The following is a 13,960-nucleotide window of genomic DNA, read 5'->3' as shown; positions in this document are numbered from 1 at the left end:
TTCTGTACTTCCTCCACTCCCTCCTGCTTCTCATTTTTGCTTTCTGACACTGCCTATTAAACCATGGGTTATTATATTCCCTCCTGCTTTTTTCCTTTACTATTAGTATAAATCTCTTTTCGGCTTCCTGGCATTTCCGTATGACTAGGTCCATCATGTCTTGGACTGTTTTTCCTCTAATTTCTTCCCCTCCCCCCACTACACTTCTCCCAGATAGTTCCTTATCCTACTATAGTCCCCTTTCCTGTAGTCAACTCTCCTTTCCCAGACCTCTTGTCCCTTGGTCACAAGTTTAAGTTCCATCATGTAGTCAAAGACTAGGACACAATGGTCACTGGCTCTTAGTGGTATTTCATGTTCCAAATTCTCGATGTCTTCTACATTTTAGATGAAAATCAGGTCTAATAGGCTCGGTGTATCCCCTTCTTTTTCTCTTGTGTCTTCCTTCACTTGTTGTGTTAGGAAATTCCTGTCTATAACGTCTACTAACTTTGCTCCCCATGCGCATGCGTGTTTGCACCCGTGAGTGAGCGTTTGTACTCACCTAATTGTGCTTGTGGGGGGTTGAGCTCTGGCTCTTTGGTCCCGCCTCTCAACTGTCAATCAACTGATGTACAGATTCCTGATCCTACTGGGCTCTATCATATCTACATTTGAAACTGTGTATGGAGTCAGCCTCCACCACATCATTGCCTAATGCATTCCATCTGTTAACTACTCTGACACTGAAAAAGTTCTTTCTAACGTCCCTGTGGCTCATTTGGGTACTCAGTTGCAGAGGAACAAGACGACACCTGTGTCCTCTTATTCGCGTACCACCCGTGCTAAACAGTTTATCTTTATCTACCCTGTCAATTCCTCTGAGAATTTTGTAGGTAGTGTTCATGTCTCCCCATACTCTTCTGTCTTCTAGTGAGTTGCATTTCCCGCAGCCTATCTTCGTAACTCATGCCTCTTAGTTCTGGGACTAGCCTAGTGGCATATCTCTGAGCTTTTTCAAGCTTCGCCTTGTGCTTGACAAGGTACGGGCTCCATACTGGGGACGCATACTCCAGGATTGGTCTTACATATGTGGCATACAAGGTTCTGAATGATTCCTTACACAGGTTCCTGAAGGCAGTTCTGATGTTAGCCAGCCTCGCATACGCCGCAGATGTTATTCTTTTGATGTAGGTTTCAGAAGACAGGTTTGGTGTGATATCAACTCCTAGATCCTTCTCTCTGTCCGTTTCATGAAGGACTTCATCTCCCATTCTGCATCCTGTGTCTGGCCTCCTGTTCCCACTGCCTAGTTTCATTACCTTACATTTACTCGGGTTGAACTTTAGTAGCCATTTGTTGGACCATTCATTCAGTCTGTCTAGGTCATTTTATACTCTCATACTGTCTTCCTCCATCTTAATCCTCCTCATAATTTTTGCATCATCAACAAACAATGAGAGGAATGATTCTATACCATCTGGAAGATCATTTACATATATAAGTAACAGTATGGGTCCAAGGACTGAACCCTGCGGGACCCCACTGGTGACTTCTCGCCAATCTGAGACCTCACCCCCTCACTGTGACTCGCTGCCTTCTGTTACTTACTGCAGGAGTGAAAGGGAAGGTACTCCATTGGATAAGGGAGTACCTTCCCTTTCACTCCTGCCTGCATCTCCAGTTTTCGCACCAGTCTCTGGTGTGGCACTGTGTCAAAGGCTTTCTGGCAATCCAAAAATTATGCAGTCTGCCCACCCCTCTCTTTCTTGTCTGATTCTTGTTGTCTGGTCGTAGAATTCAATTAATCCTGTGAGGCATGACTTGCCATCCCTGAAACCATGTTGGTGTTGTGTTACAAAGTTCCTTCGCTCCAGATGTTCCACTAGCTTTTTCGCACAATTTTCCCCATTAGCTTGCATGGTATGCAAGTTAGGGACACTGGGACACTGGCCTGTAGTTCAGTGCCTCCTGTCTATCCTCCCTTCTTGTATATCGGGATGACGCTTACCGCCTTCCAAATTTTTGGCAGTTTACCTGTTACCAGTGATCTGTTATACACCATGGAGAGTGGGAGGCACAGAGTGTGCGTGCGTGTATTCACCCGTGCGTGTGCGTGCGTATGTACTCGTGCGTGTGTGCGTGTATGCACCTGTGCGTGTGTGCATGTATGCACCCGTACTTACCTAGTTGTGCTTGCGGGGGTTGAGCTCTGGCTCTTTGGTCCCGCCTCTTAACTGTCAATTAACTACTGGGCTCTATCATATCTACACTTGAGGCTGTATATGGAGTCAGCCTCTACCACATCACTTCCTAATGCATTCCATATGTCTACTACTCCAACCCGTTCTCGCAGATTCGTAAAGTCAATATTGACTTATTAACTACGTGCATAGGTGACATACTTAACATAATAGATACCCTTAAAAAGATTCATAGAAAACACCGACCTTACCTAACCTTGTTAGTATTTTAAGATAAGCATCTTATTGCTTCGTAATTACAATTATTACCTAACCTATAATAGGTATAGGTTAAGTAATAATTGTAATTACGAAGCAATAAGATGCTTATCTTAAAATACTAACAAGGTTAGGTAAGGTCGGTGTTTTCTATGAATCTTTTTAAGGGTATCTATTATGTTAAGTATGTCACCTATGCACGTAGTTAATAAGTCAATATTGACTTTACGAATCTGCGAGAACGGGTTGTACTCTGACACTGATAAAAACTTTCTAACGTCTCTATGGCTCATTTGGGCACTCAGTTTCCAGCTTTGTCCCTTAGTGCGTATGCTCTTTGTGTTAAATAGCCTGTCTTTATCTATCCTATCCTCTGAGAATCTTGTATGTGGTGATCATGTCCCCTCTAACTCCTTTGTCTCCCAGTGACGTGAGGTTTAATTCCCGTAGTCTCTCCTCGTAGCTCATACCCCTCAGTTCGGGCAATATTCTGGTGGCAAACCTTTGAGCCTTTTTCATTTTAGTCTTATGCTTGACTAGATATGGACTCCATGCTGGAGTCTCATACTCCAGGATTGGTCTGACGTATGTGTATACAAAGTTCTGAAAGATTCCTTCCACAAGTTTCTGAAGGCCGTTCTTATGTTAGCCAACCTGGCATATGCCGTTGATGTTATCCACTTGATATGGGTTTCAGGGGACAGGTCTGGTGTGATATCAACCCCCAGGTCTTTCTCTCTGACTCTTGAAGTATTTCATCTCCCAAAGATACCTTGTATCTGGTCTCCTACTCCCTACACCTATCTTCATTACATTACATTTGCTTGGGTTAAACTCTTAACAATCATTTGTTCCACCATTCCTGCAGCTTGTCCAAGTCTTCTTGAAGCCTCAAAGTGTCCTCCTCTGTCTTAATCCTTCTTATAATTTTGGCGTCGTCAGTAAACATTGAGAGGAATGAGTCTATACCTTCTGGGAGATCATTTACGTATATCAGAAACAGGATAGGCCAGAGTACAGAGCCCTGTGGGACTCCGCTGGTGACTTCACGCCAATCTGAGGTCTCACCCCTCACTGTAACTCTCTGCTTTCTATTGCTTAGGTACTCCCTTATCCACTGGAGCGCCCTACCAGTTACTCCTCCCTGTTTCTCCAGCTTATGCATCAACCTTTTATGGGGTACTGTGTCAAAGGCTTTCCGACAGTCCCCCCAAAAAATGCAGTCCGCCCATGCATCTCTTTCTTGCTTAATCTTTGTCACCTGATCGTGGTGCGTGTGTGCGCGCGTGTATGCACCCGTGCGTGTGTGCACCCGTGCGTGTGTGTGCGTGCATGCACCCGTGCGTGTGTGTGCGTGCATGCACCCGTGCATGTGTGCGCGTGTATGCACCCGTGAGTGTGTGTGTGTGAGGGCAGGATGCGTGTGGCGGGCGTGTGGGTGCAGCAGCAGTAGAGGCGAGCAGCGGTAGTATTGTGGGGGAGTCGGTGGAGTCTGCACGCGCACTGCTCATCTCCCGCCTGACTCGGGCGCCAGGCCGCTGGTCCGGCACTCTCCCCTTGACACTGGTGCCGACCGTTGCTGTCTCCAGCCTCTCTCATCCCCCCTCGCCAGCTGTCTTAGCATCTCATGCTCTCCTTCACACACACACACACGCCCATACTCCTACTACTCCTGACATAACCCTCTCTCCCCCCCCCCCACCCCCCGGCACTTATATCAAGCTAACTCTCTTATCTTTGAATATTTAATTTCCACATGCTACTGGATGCTCGTCATCTTAACCCACGAGAACCATGCACATATTTTTCAGTATTATAATCTAACTTTCTAAGGCTGGCAATTAAGTTCACATTATTTTTAGCCACCTTCCAGTCTGTAGTATTTGATTTTGATTATATGTTTGGTTTGCCAATGTTAGCGTAGTTCTCTTGAGGTTCAGAGCCAGCGTTCTTACACCTCCCACAATGCCCACACTTAACAGTGTGCTCCCAGAATACCCACACCTACTCTACACAGCTCCCACAATACCCACACTTAACAGAGCTCCCAAAATATCCACCTTTACTCTACAGAGCTCCCACAATACATACAGTTATTCAACAAAGCTCCCATAATACCCACCCTTACTGTACAGAACTCCCACAATACCCACACTCTGCCTCTCTCCCACCTAACTTTGGGCGCAGTGCCTCAGCCGCCAGTTAAATGAGCACGTTAACGGAGACATGCTTCACTAAGAGACGTGGAGTGAGGCAAGGCTCGCTAGCCTACACAGACGACTCGTAGATTGTCTCACTCGCGAACTCTTCCCGCGGCAGTGTTGCTCACATGTCAACAAGTGGCCTGCGCCAGGCTACGGAACCTAACCGACCAACTGGCAGTGTGTGTTGTCCGGCTAGTGATGAAAACTTATGTGACGACCAAGATCATCTGGTCCTAATATTAACCGGATTTGAAAAAATATATATTTAACCAATATAATTAAGCTGTAGTTGTAGGCGTAAGATGAAGTTAGCGCCGTGCACCGGGACACAAGACTTTTGCGAGTGGGCTGATGAGAACCCGATGTCAACAATCAACAGTTGCACCAGCTGCACCTGCCACCACGTGCTCGCTAGTCCAGCTGCACCTCCCACCACGTGTTCGCTAGTCCAGCTGCACCTCCCACCACGTGTTCGCTAGTCCAGCTGCACCTCCCACCACGTGTTCGCTAGTCGAGCTGCACCTCCCACCACGTGCTCCCTAGTCCAGCTGCACCTCCCACCACGTGCTCGCTAGTCCAGCTGCACCTCCCACCACGTGTTCGCTAGTCGAGCTGCACCTCCCACCACGTGCTCCCTAGTCCAGCTGCACCTCCCACCACGTGTTCGCTAGTCCAGCTGCACCTCCCACCACGTGCTCCCTAGTCCGGCTGCACCTCCCACCACGTGCTCGCTAGTCCAGAGTGGGTGACTGGTGACGCTTAGTGTTGAAGCTGTGGTGGCGGGTCTGCTGTGGGGGTGGTGGTGTTGCTGTGGTGGCGGGTCTGCTGTGGGGGTGGTGGTGTTGCTGTGGTGGTGGTGTTGCTGTGGTGGTGGTGTTGCTGTGGTGGTGGGTCTGTTGTGGTGGCGGGTCTGCTGTGGGGGTGGTGGTGTTGCTGTGGTGGTGGGTCTGTTGTGGTGGTGGGTCTGTTGTGGTGGCGGGTCTGCTGTGGTGGTGGTGTTCCTGTGGGGCTGATTTTGTTGTTTTGGTTCTGCTGTGGGTGATTTGGTCTTGTTGGATTTGTTGTGGTGAAGGTGGCTTTGATATGAGAGTGGTGGGGCTGGTTTTGATGTGGTGGTGTGGCTTTAGGTGTGATGTGTTGGTGGTAGTGACTGTGGTGTAGTGGTGGTGCTGGAGGGGACCACGATAATATCAGGGTTAGAACTGGTCGTCGGAACAAGCTAATGGTCGGTGATAGTGAGCCAGAAGAATTGTTTATTGTATATGGAGTGAAACCTGCTTGGAGCTGGCGTGATGGTGAAGACACAGACGATAGTCAAGTGAATGGTGGTTGTAAGAGGCTGTGGTGTCTCCGTGGTAGTGTGAGTGATGTATGATGAGTGTGTGAGGCAGGTACACCACCACACTATGGCAACAACAGCTTGCGGAGCGCAGGGGAACAGTGCAGGGAGTAGTGTGAGCATTAGTGGTAGAGAGGGAGGAGTAGAGCCCGCCTACCAGCACCACCACCCCAGCAGGAGCAGCTGTGTGCTGGAGAGCAAGCGGGCGGCGGCAGTGGCAGCCACGTGGCAGGGCGGCGCCACCGCGATTCCAACTCCTCCACCTGTGCTGGCCGTCTTGGCCGCCGCCAAGAACCCACTTCCTCCGCCACCACACACCGCCGCCACACAAGACGATGCCTCCAGCTACGGTGCCAGAGTCGGTGCCCTAACCTAGAGCACCAAACGACGTAGGGTGATTGTGTCGTTAGTGAGGGGTGCGGTGTGTTGCGTAGCTGCCGCTGGCAAGCGTCCACCAATATAAGCCAGCAGCTCGGCGATAATTTTTGTCCTGAATCATTTGGGTTAATTATTGAGGTGTTCACAAAGTGCGCTCTGGAATAATATCTTAAAATTTACTAATTCCTAAACGTGTGAATTTCTAATTTCTAATAGTTTGAACTAGTGTTTAAATGGTGGTTTAGCTCTCTAGCTCTTCGTTAGCTCACTAACGAAAATGACAGTTAGCTTCATTTTCAGTCCAGATGTCGTTGTGGAAAATGTAGTATTATGACAAAGTTGGCAACCCTCCAGATTATGGATTATTAAATGCAAATCACTTCTCCAGGAGGAGAAAAAATATACGTAATTCTTAAATTGAAAAGTATAAGCAATTACCTTCGCTTTCTTAGCACCAAACTTTCTTGATTATTAATATTCCCAAGCCAGGGTAATATCCGGTGATTTACAAAGAATATTACCAGCGCCCCGAGACAAATTACTGCCATTGGGATAAAAAAAGAACTATACGAGACATATCGAAGTGGTCAGTAGGAAGTGTAGAAAATGTTGGTAGTGAACGTGTGTGTGAGGCGTCGTAAAGAGTAGTGGTGAGGTGTGTGTGTACCTCGCCTCCTGGCACAGTGAGGTGTGTGTGTACCTCGCCTCCTGGCACAGTGAGGTGTGTGTGTACCTCGCCTCCTGGCACAGTGAGGTGTGTGTGTACCTCGCCTCCTGACACAGTGAGGTGTGTGTGTACCTCGCCTCCTGACACAGTGAGGTGTGTGTGTACCTCGCCTCCTGACACAGTGAGGTGTGTGTGTACCTCGCCTCCTGACACAGTGAGGTGTGTGTGTACCTCGCCTCCTGACAGTGAGGTGTGTGTACCTGGCCTCCTGACACAGTGAGGTGTGTGTGTACCTCGCCTCCTGACAGTGAGGTGTGTGTACCTGGCCTCCTGACACAGTGAGGTGTGTGTACCTCGCCTCCTGACAGTGAGGTGTGTGTACCTGGCCTCCTGACACAGTGAGGTGTGTGTACCTCGCCTCCTGACACAGTGAGGTGTGTGTACCTGGCCTCCTGACAGTGAGGTGTGTGTACCTGGCCTCCTGACACAGTGAGGTGTGTGTGTACCTCGCCTCCTGGCACAGTGAGGTGTGTGTACCTGGCCTCCTGACACAGTGAGGTGTGTGTACCTGGCCTCCTGACACAGTGAGGTGTGTGTACCTGGCCTCCTGACACAGTGAGGTGTGTGTACCTGGCCTCCTGACGCAGTGAGGTGTGTGTACCTGGCCTCCTGACACAGTGAGGTGTGTGTACCTGGCCTCCTGACACAGTGAGGTGTGTGTACCTGGCCTCCTGACAGTGAGGTGTGTGTGTACCTGGCCTCCTGACAGTGAGGTGTGTGTACCTGGCCTCCTGACACAGTGAGGTGTGTGTACCTGGCCTCCTGGCACAGTGAGGTGTGTGTACCTGGCCTCCTGACACAGTGAGGTGTGTGTACCTGGCCTCCTGACACAGTGAGGTGTGTGTACCTGGCCTCCTGACACAGTGAGGTGTGTGTACCTGGCCTCCTGACAGTGAGGTGTGTGTGTACCTGGCCTCCTGACACAGTGAGGTGTGTGTACCTGGCCTCCTGACGCAGTGAGGTGTGTGTACCTGGCCTCCTGACACAGTGAGGTGTGTGTACCTGGCCTCCTGACAGTGAGGTGTGTGTACCTGGCCTCCTGACACAGTGAGGTGTGTGTACCTGGCCTCCTGACAGTGAGGTGTGTGTACCTGGCCTCCTGACACAGTGAGGTGTGTGTACCTGGCCTCCTGACACAGTGAGGTGTGTGTACCTGGCCTCCTGACGCAGGTGTCGTCCACCATGCTGCTGCTGCTGCAGGGGCGCGGCGCCTGCAGGCCCACACAAGGCCTCGCCGCCCTCTGCTTCGCCGCCACCGTCGCCTGCTTCCTCTCCTTTGGTGAGTACTCTTTCTGCTGACTCTCATACAACCAGGTTGACCTCGTCAACTAGGCCTACACCAACCAGGTTGACCTTACCAGCAAGACCTTTAACAAGATTAACCGGTTATATTAAGTGGTTGCGTCTCGCCGTAAGACGGCCCGGAGTGAGCACGAGAAGCGCCACGTGCTCTGAGCGTTCGTGAACTCTTGAGACAATGTCGCGAAATGTTTTTTTTTGTAGCTCAAGGGGTAGGGGCTAGGGGACGGGTTCAGGGGCTAGGGGTCAGGGGAAGGGGTCAGGTGACGGGGGTCAGGGGGCTTTGTGACGCTACCTGTAGAGTGTGAAAAGTATTAACTCGGAAGTGGTGGTGTGAGTACCAGTGGCGTCTCCGAGCACTGCACAGGTCGAGCGAAGTCACTGGCTGTATATGTGGTGGTCTTGTATTGTTATGTCACTGTTGACTTTCACCAGGGTATTGCTATATCACTGTTGACGTCCACCGGGGCATCGTTATGTAATAAGCAGAAATAGTTATAAAATCTCCAGCGCTGACAGCGTTGTAATGGGAGAGTCTTGTACGAACCCTCAACGTTCGCATCCAGAATCAGATTATATTCACTTTGAAATACGTCATTGTAATTTAAAGTGAATGGAAGGGAACTATCAGGCGCTTCTCCTGATAGTTCCCTTCTCTTCACTTTCAAATACAATGAGGCTGAAATGAAACATTAATACGTGTAAATGGCACCACACGGTAACCTTTCTGTGACATTCTCTGGCACCTGCTGTGTTTATTGGTAATAATTGTTCTACAAAATGGCCGAGGAGCAGTCGTTTGGATATCGTCTAGTTTTGTCTTTCTGGTGAGCTCAGAGGTGAGGTTTTCTGGTGCCAAACTGTGCTATAGTACCCAGCTGTGGTGTGGTGCTAAGCTGTGGTGTGGTGCCAAGCTGTGGTGTGGTGCTAAGCTGTGGTGTGGTGCCAAGCTGTGGTGTGGTGCTAAGTTGTGGTGTGGTGCCAAGCTGTGTTATAGTGCCCAGCTGTGGTGTGGTGCCAAGCTGTGGTGTGTTACCCAGCTGTGGTGTGGTGCTAAGCTGTGGTGTGGTGCCAAGCTGTGGTGTGGTGCTAAGCTGTGGTGTGGTGCCAAGCTGTGTTATAGTGCCCAGCTGTGGTGTGGTGCCAAGCTGTGGTGTGTTACCCAGCTGTGGTGCTGTACCCAGCTGTGGTGTGGTGCCAAGCTGTACTATAGCACCCAGCTGTGGTGTGGTGCCAAGCTGTGTTATAGCACCCAGCTGTGGTGTGGTGCCAAGCTGTACTATAGCACCCAGCTGTGGTGTGGTGCCAAGCTGTGTTATAGCACCCAGCTGTGGTGTGGTGCCAAGCTGTACTATAGCACCCAGCTGTGGTGTGGTGCCAAGCTGTACTATAGCACCCAGCTGTGGTGTGGTGCCAAGCTGTGTTATAGCACCCAGCTGTGGTGTGGTGCCAAGCTGTGTTATAGCACCCAGCTGTAGTGTGGTGCCAAGCTGTGTTATAGCACCCAGCTGTGGTGTGGTGCCAAGCTGTGTTATAGCACCCAGCTGTAGTGTGGTGCCAAGCTGTGTTATAGCACCCAGCTGTGGTGTGGTGCCAAGCTGTGTTATAGCACCCAGCTGTGGTGTGGTGCCAAGCTGTGTTATAGTACCCAGCTGTGGTGTGGTGCCAAGCTGTGTTATAGCACCCAGCTGTGGTGTGGTGCCAAGCTGTAAACATCACTCGAAGACCGTTTAACAGCAGTCACTAACAACAGGTGGGCGCCCCACCGAACTAGCCTCTACCAACAAGGTATCACAATGTACAACCGTTCATTACACCTGGCACACACAGTCCATAGACACTAAACATCTTAACACGAATAGTACAGTTTCTGTTTAAGAAGAACCTTTGGCACAAGCTTAGCCAAGGATGGTACTTTATAAGTCACTAGTGGAGTTGGTGCACACTTACAGCCCCACTTAAGGCTGGGGAAAGTGTAGACCTGAAGGGATCAGGTCACCAGAATGAAGGGATCATTTACTGTGTGAATGATCAGTGAAACTTGCATATCATTGGGACCGTTTAGTATGTTTACACACAGTGGTATAAACGGAGGGTCATTATAACCAGATGATCACTAAACATAGTGATATACACAGTCATTACCGTCACATACAGCTCCTGTGCTCCGTCACCACCGTCACATACAGCTCCTGTGCTCCGTCACCACCGTCACATACAGCTCCTGTGCTCCGTCACCACCGTCACCACCGTCACATACAGCTCCTGTGCTCCGTCACCACCGTCACATACAGCTCCTGTGCTCCGTCACCACCGTCACATACAGCTCCTGTGCTCCGTCACCACCGTCACATACAGCTCCTGTGCTCCGTCACCACCGTCACATACAGCTCCTGTGCTCCGTCACCACCGTCACATACAGCTCCTGTGCTCCGTCACCACCGTCACATACAGCTCCTGTGCTCCGTCACCACCGTCACATACAGCTCCTGTGCTCCGTCACCACCGTCACATACAGCTCCTGTGCTCCGTCACCACCGTCACATACAGCTCCTGTGCTCCGTCACCACCGTCACATACAGCTCCTGTGCTCCGTCACCACCGTCACATACAGCTCCTGTGCTCCGTCACCACCGTCACATACAGCTCATGTGCTCCGTCACCACCGTCACATACAGCTCCTGTGCTCCGTCACCACCGTCACATACAGCTCCTGTGCTCCGTCACCACCGTCACATACAGCTCCTGTGCTCCGTCACCACCGTCACATACAGCTCCTGTGCTCCGTCACCACCGTCACATAGAGCTGTGCTCCGTCACCACCGTCACATACAGCTCCTGTGCTCCGTCACCACCGTCACATAGAGCTGTGCTCCGTCACCACCGTCACATACAGCTCCTGTGCTCCGTCACCACCGTCACATAGAGCTGTGCTCCGTCACCACCGTCACATACAGCTCCTGTGCTCCGTCACCACCGTCACATAGAGCTGTGCTCCGTCACCACCGTCACATACAGCTCCTGTGCTCCGTCACCACCGTCACATACAGCTGTGCTCCGTCACACTACCACCGCTGGCCAGCTTACAAGCGGCCGCTAAAGCTGTCAATGTTTGCCAGTGTTGAACCACGGTAATGTGATTTATTGCTTTGGAAACTGTTTAGTTTAGGCATTAGAGAAAGTTGCCATCACCAGTGACACACGCCACAGTGACGGTGCCATCACCAGTGACACACGTCACAGTGGCGGTGCCATCACCAGTGACACTCGTCACAGTGACGGTGCCATCACCAGTGACACACGTCACAGTGGCGGTGCCATCACCAGTGACACTGTCGCCACAGTGACGGTGCCATCACCAGTGACACACGTCACAGTGGCGGTGCCATCACCAGTGACACTCGTCACAGTGACGGTGCCATCACCAGTGACACACGTCACAGTGGCGGTGCCATCACCAGTGACACTGTCGCCACAGTGACGGTGCCATCACCAGTGACACACGTCACAGTGGCGGTGCCATCACCAGTGACACTGTCGCCACAGTGACGGTGCCATCACCAGTGACACACGTCACAGTGGCGGTGCCATCACCAGTGACACTCGTCACAGTGACGGTGCCATTACCAGTGACACACGTCACAGTGGCGGTGCCATCACCAGTGACACTCGTCACAGTGACGGTGCCATCACCAGTGACACTCGCCACAGTGGCGGTGCCATCACCAGTGACACACGCCACAGTGGCGGTGCCATCACCAGTGACACACTACAGAGTGGCGGTGCCATCACCAGTGACACTCGTCACAGTGACACTCGTCACAGTGACGGTGCCATCACCAGTGACACACGCCACAGTGACGGTGCCATCACCAGTGACACACTACACAGTGACGGTGCCATCACCAGTGACACACTACACAGTGGCGGTGCCATCACCAGTGACACTCGTCACAGTGACGGTGCCATCACCAGTGACACACTGCACAGTGGCGGTGCCATCACCAGTGACACTCGCCACAGTGACGGTGCCATCACCAGTGACACTCGTCACAGTGGCGGTGCCATCATCAGTGACACTCGCCACAGTGACGGTGCCATCACCAGTGACACACTACACAGTGACGGTGCCATCACCAGTGACACTCGTCACAGTGACGGTGCCATCACCAGTGACACACTACACAGTGGCGGTGCCATCACCAGTGACACACTACACAGTGACGGTGCTAACACCAGTGACACACTACACAGTGACGGTGCCATCACCAGTGACACTCTACACAGTGACGGTGCTAACACCAGTGACACACTACACAGTGACGGTGCCATCACCAGTGATACTCCCGCCACAGTGACGGTGCCATCACCAGTGACACTCTACACTGTGACGGTGCCATCACCAGTGACACTCTACACAGTGACGGTGCCATCACCAGTGACACACCCACACAGTGGCGGTGCCATCACCAGTGATACTCCCGCCACAGTGACGGTGCCATCACCAGTGACACACGCCACAGTGACGGTGCCATCACCAGTGACACACTACACAGTGACGGTGCCATCACCAGTGACACTCGTCACAGTGACGGTGCCATCACCAGTGACACTCGCCACAGTGGCGGTGCCATCACCGGTGACACACCCACACAGTGACGGTGCCATCACCAGTGACACTCGTCACAGTGACGGTGCCATCACCAGTGACGGTGCCATAACCAGTGACACTCGTCACAGTGACGGTGCCATCACCAGTGACACTCGTCACGGTGACGGTGCCATCACCAGTGACACTCGTCACAGTGACGGTGCCATCACCAGTGACACATTACACAGTGACGGTGGCATCACCAGTGACACACTCGCCACAGTGACGGTGCCATCACCAGTGACACACTACACAGTGACGGTGCCATCACCAGTGACACACCCACACAGTGACGGTGCCATCACCAGTGACACTCGTCACAGTGACGGTGCCATCACCAGTGACACACTACACAGTGACGGTGGCATCACCAGTGACACACTCGCCACAGTGACGGTGCCATCACCAGTGACACACTACACAGTGACGGTGCCATCACCAGTGACACACCCACACAGTGACGGTGCCATCACCAGTGACACTCGTCACAGTGACGGTGCCATCACCAGTGACACTCTACACAGTGACGGTGCCATCACCAGTGACACACCCACACAGTGGCGGTGCCATCACCAGTGACACACGCCACAGTGACGGTGCCATCACCAGTGACACTCGTCACAGTGACGGTGCCATCACCAGTGACACTCGTCACAGTGGCGGTGCCATCACCAGTGACACACTACACAGTGACGGTGCCATCACCAGTGACACACTACACAGTGACGGTGCCATCACCAGTGACACTCGCCACAGTGACGGTGCCATCACCAGTGACACACTACACAGTGACGGTGCCATCACCAGTGACACACTACACAGTGACGGTGCCATCACCAGTGACACTCGCCACAGTGACGGTGCCATCACCAGTGACACACTACACAGTGACGGTGCCATCACCAGTGACACTCGTCACAG

At 51.8% G+C, this 13,960-nt stretch overlaps 1 protein-coding gene across 1 annotated transcript in view; it reads left to right on the top strand.

Moving 5' to 3' along the window:
* The window catches only part of LOC138363197 (uncharacterized), a 31,059-nt gene extending 17,441 nt beyond the window's left edge, over positions 1-13,618 (top strand). The window contains exon 2 of the mRNA XM_069322193.1: positions 11,935-13,618. Coding sequence (XP_069178294.1) covers positions 11,935-13,618 — 1,684 coding nt within the window. The remainder of the gene's footprint in view (positions 1-11,934) is intronic.
* The last annotated feature ends 342 nt before the right edge of the window (positions 13,619-13,960 follow it).

The sequence above is a fragment of the Procambarus clarkii genome, chromosome 10 (genome assembly GCF_040958095.1).
Source record: "Procambarus clarkii isolate CNS0578487 chromosome 10, FALCON_Pclarkii_2.0, whole genome shotgun sequence".
NCBI classification, from domain to species: domain Eukaryota; kingdom Metazoa; phylum Arthropoda; class Malacostraca; order Decapoda; family Cambaridae; genus Procambarus; species Procambarus clarkii.
The sequence above is the reverse complement of the archived record's forward strand: the minus strand, read 5'-3'. Positions and strand labels throughout refer to the sequence as shown.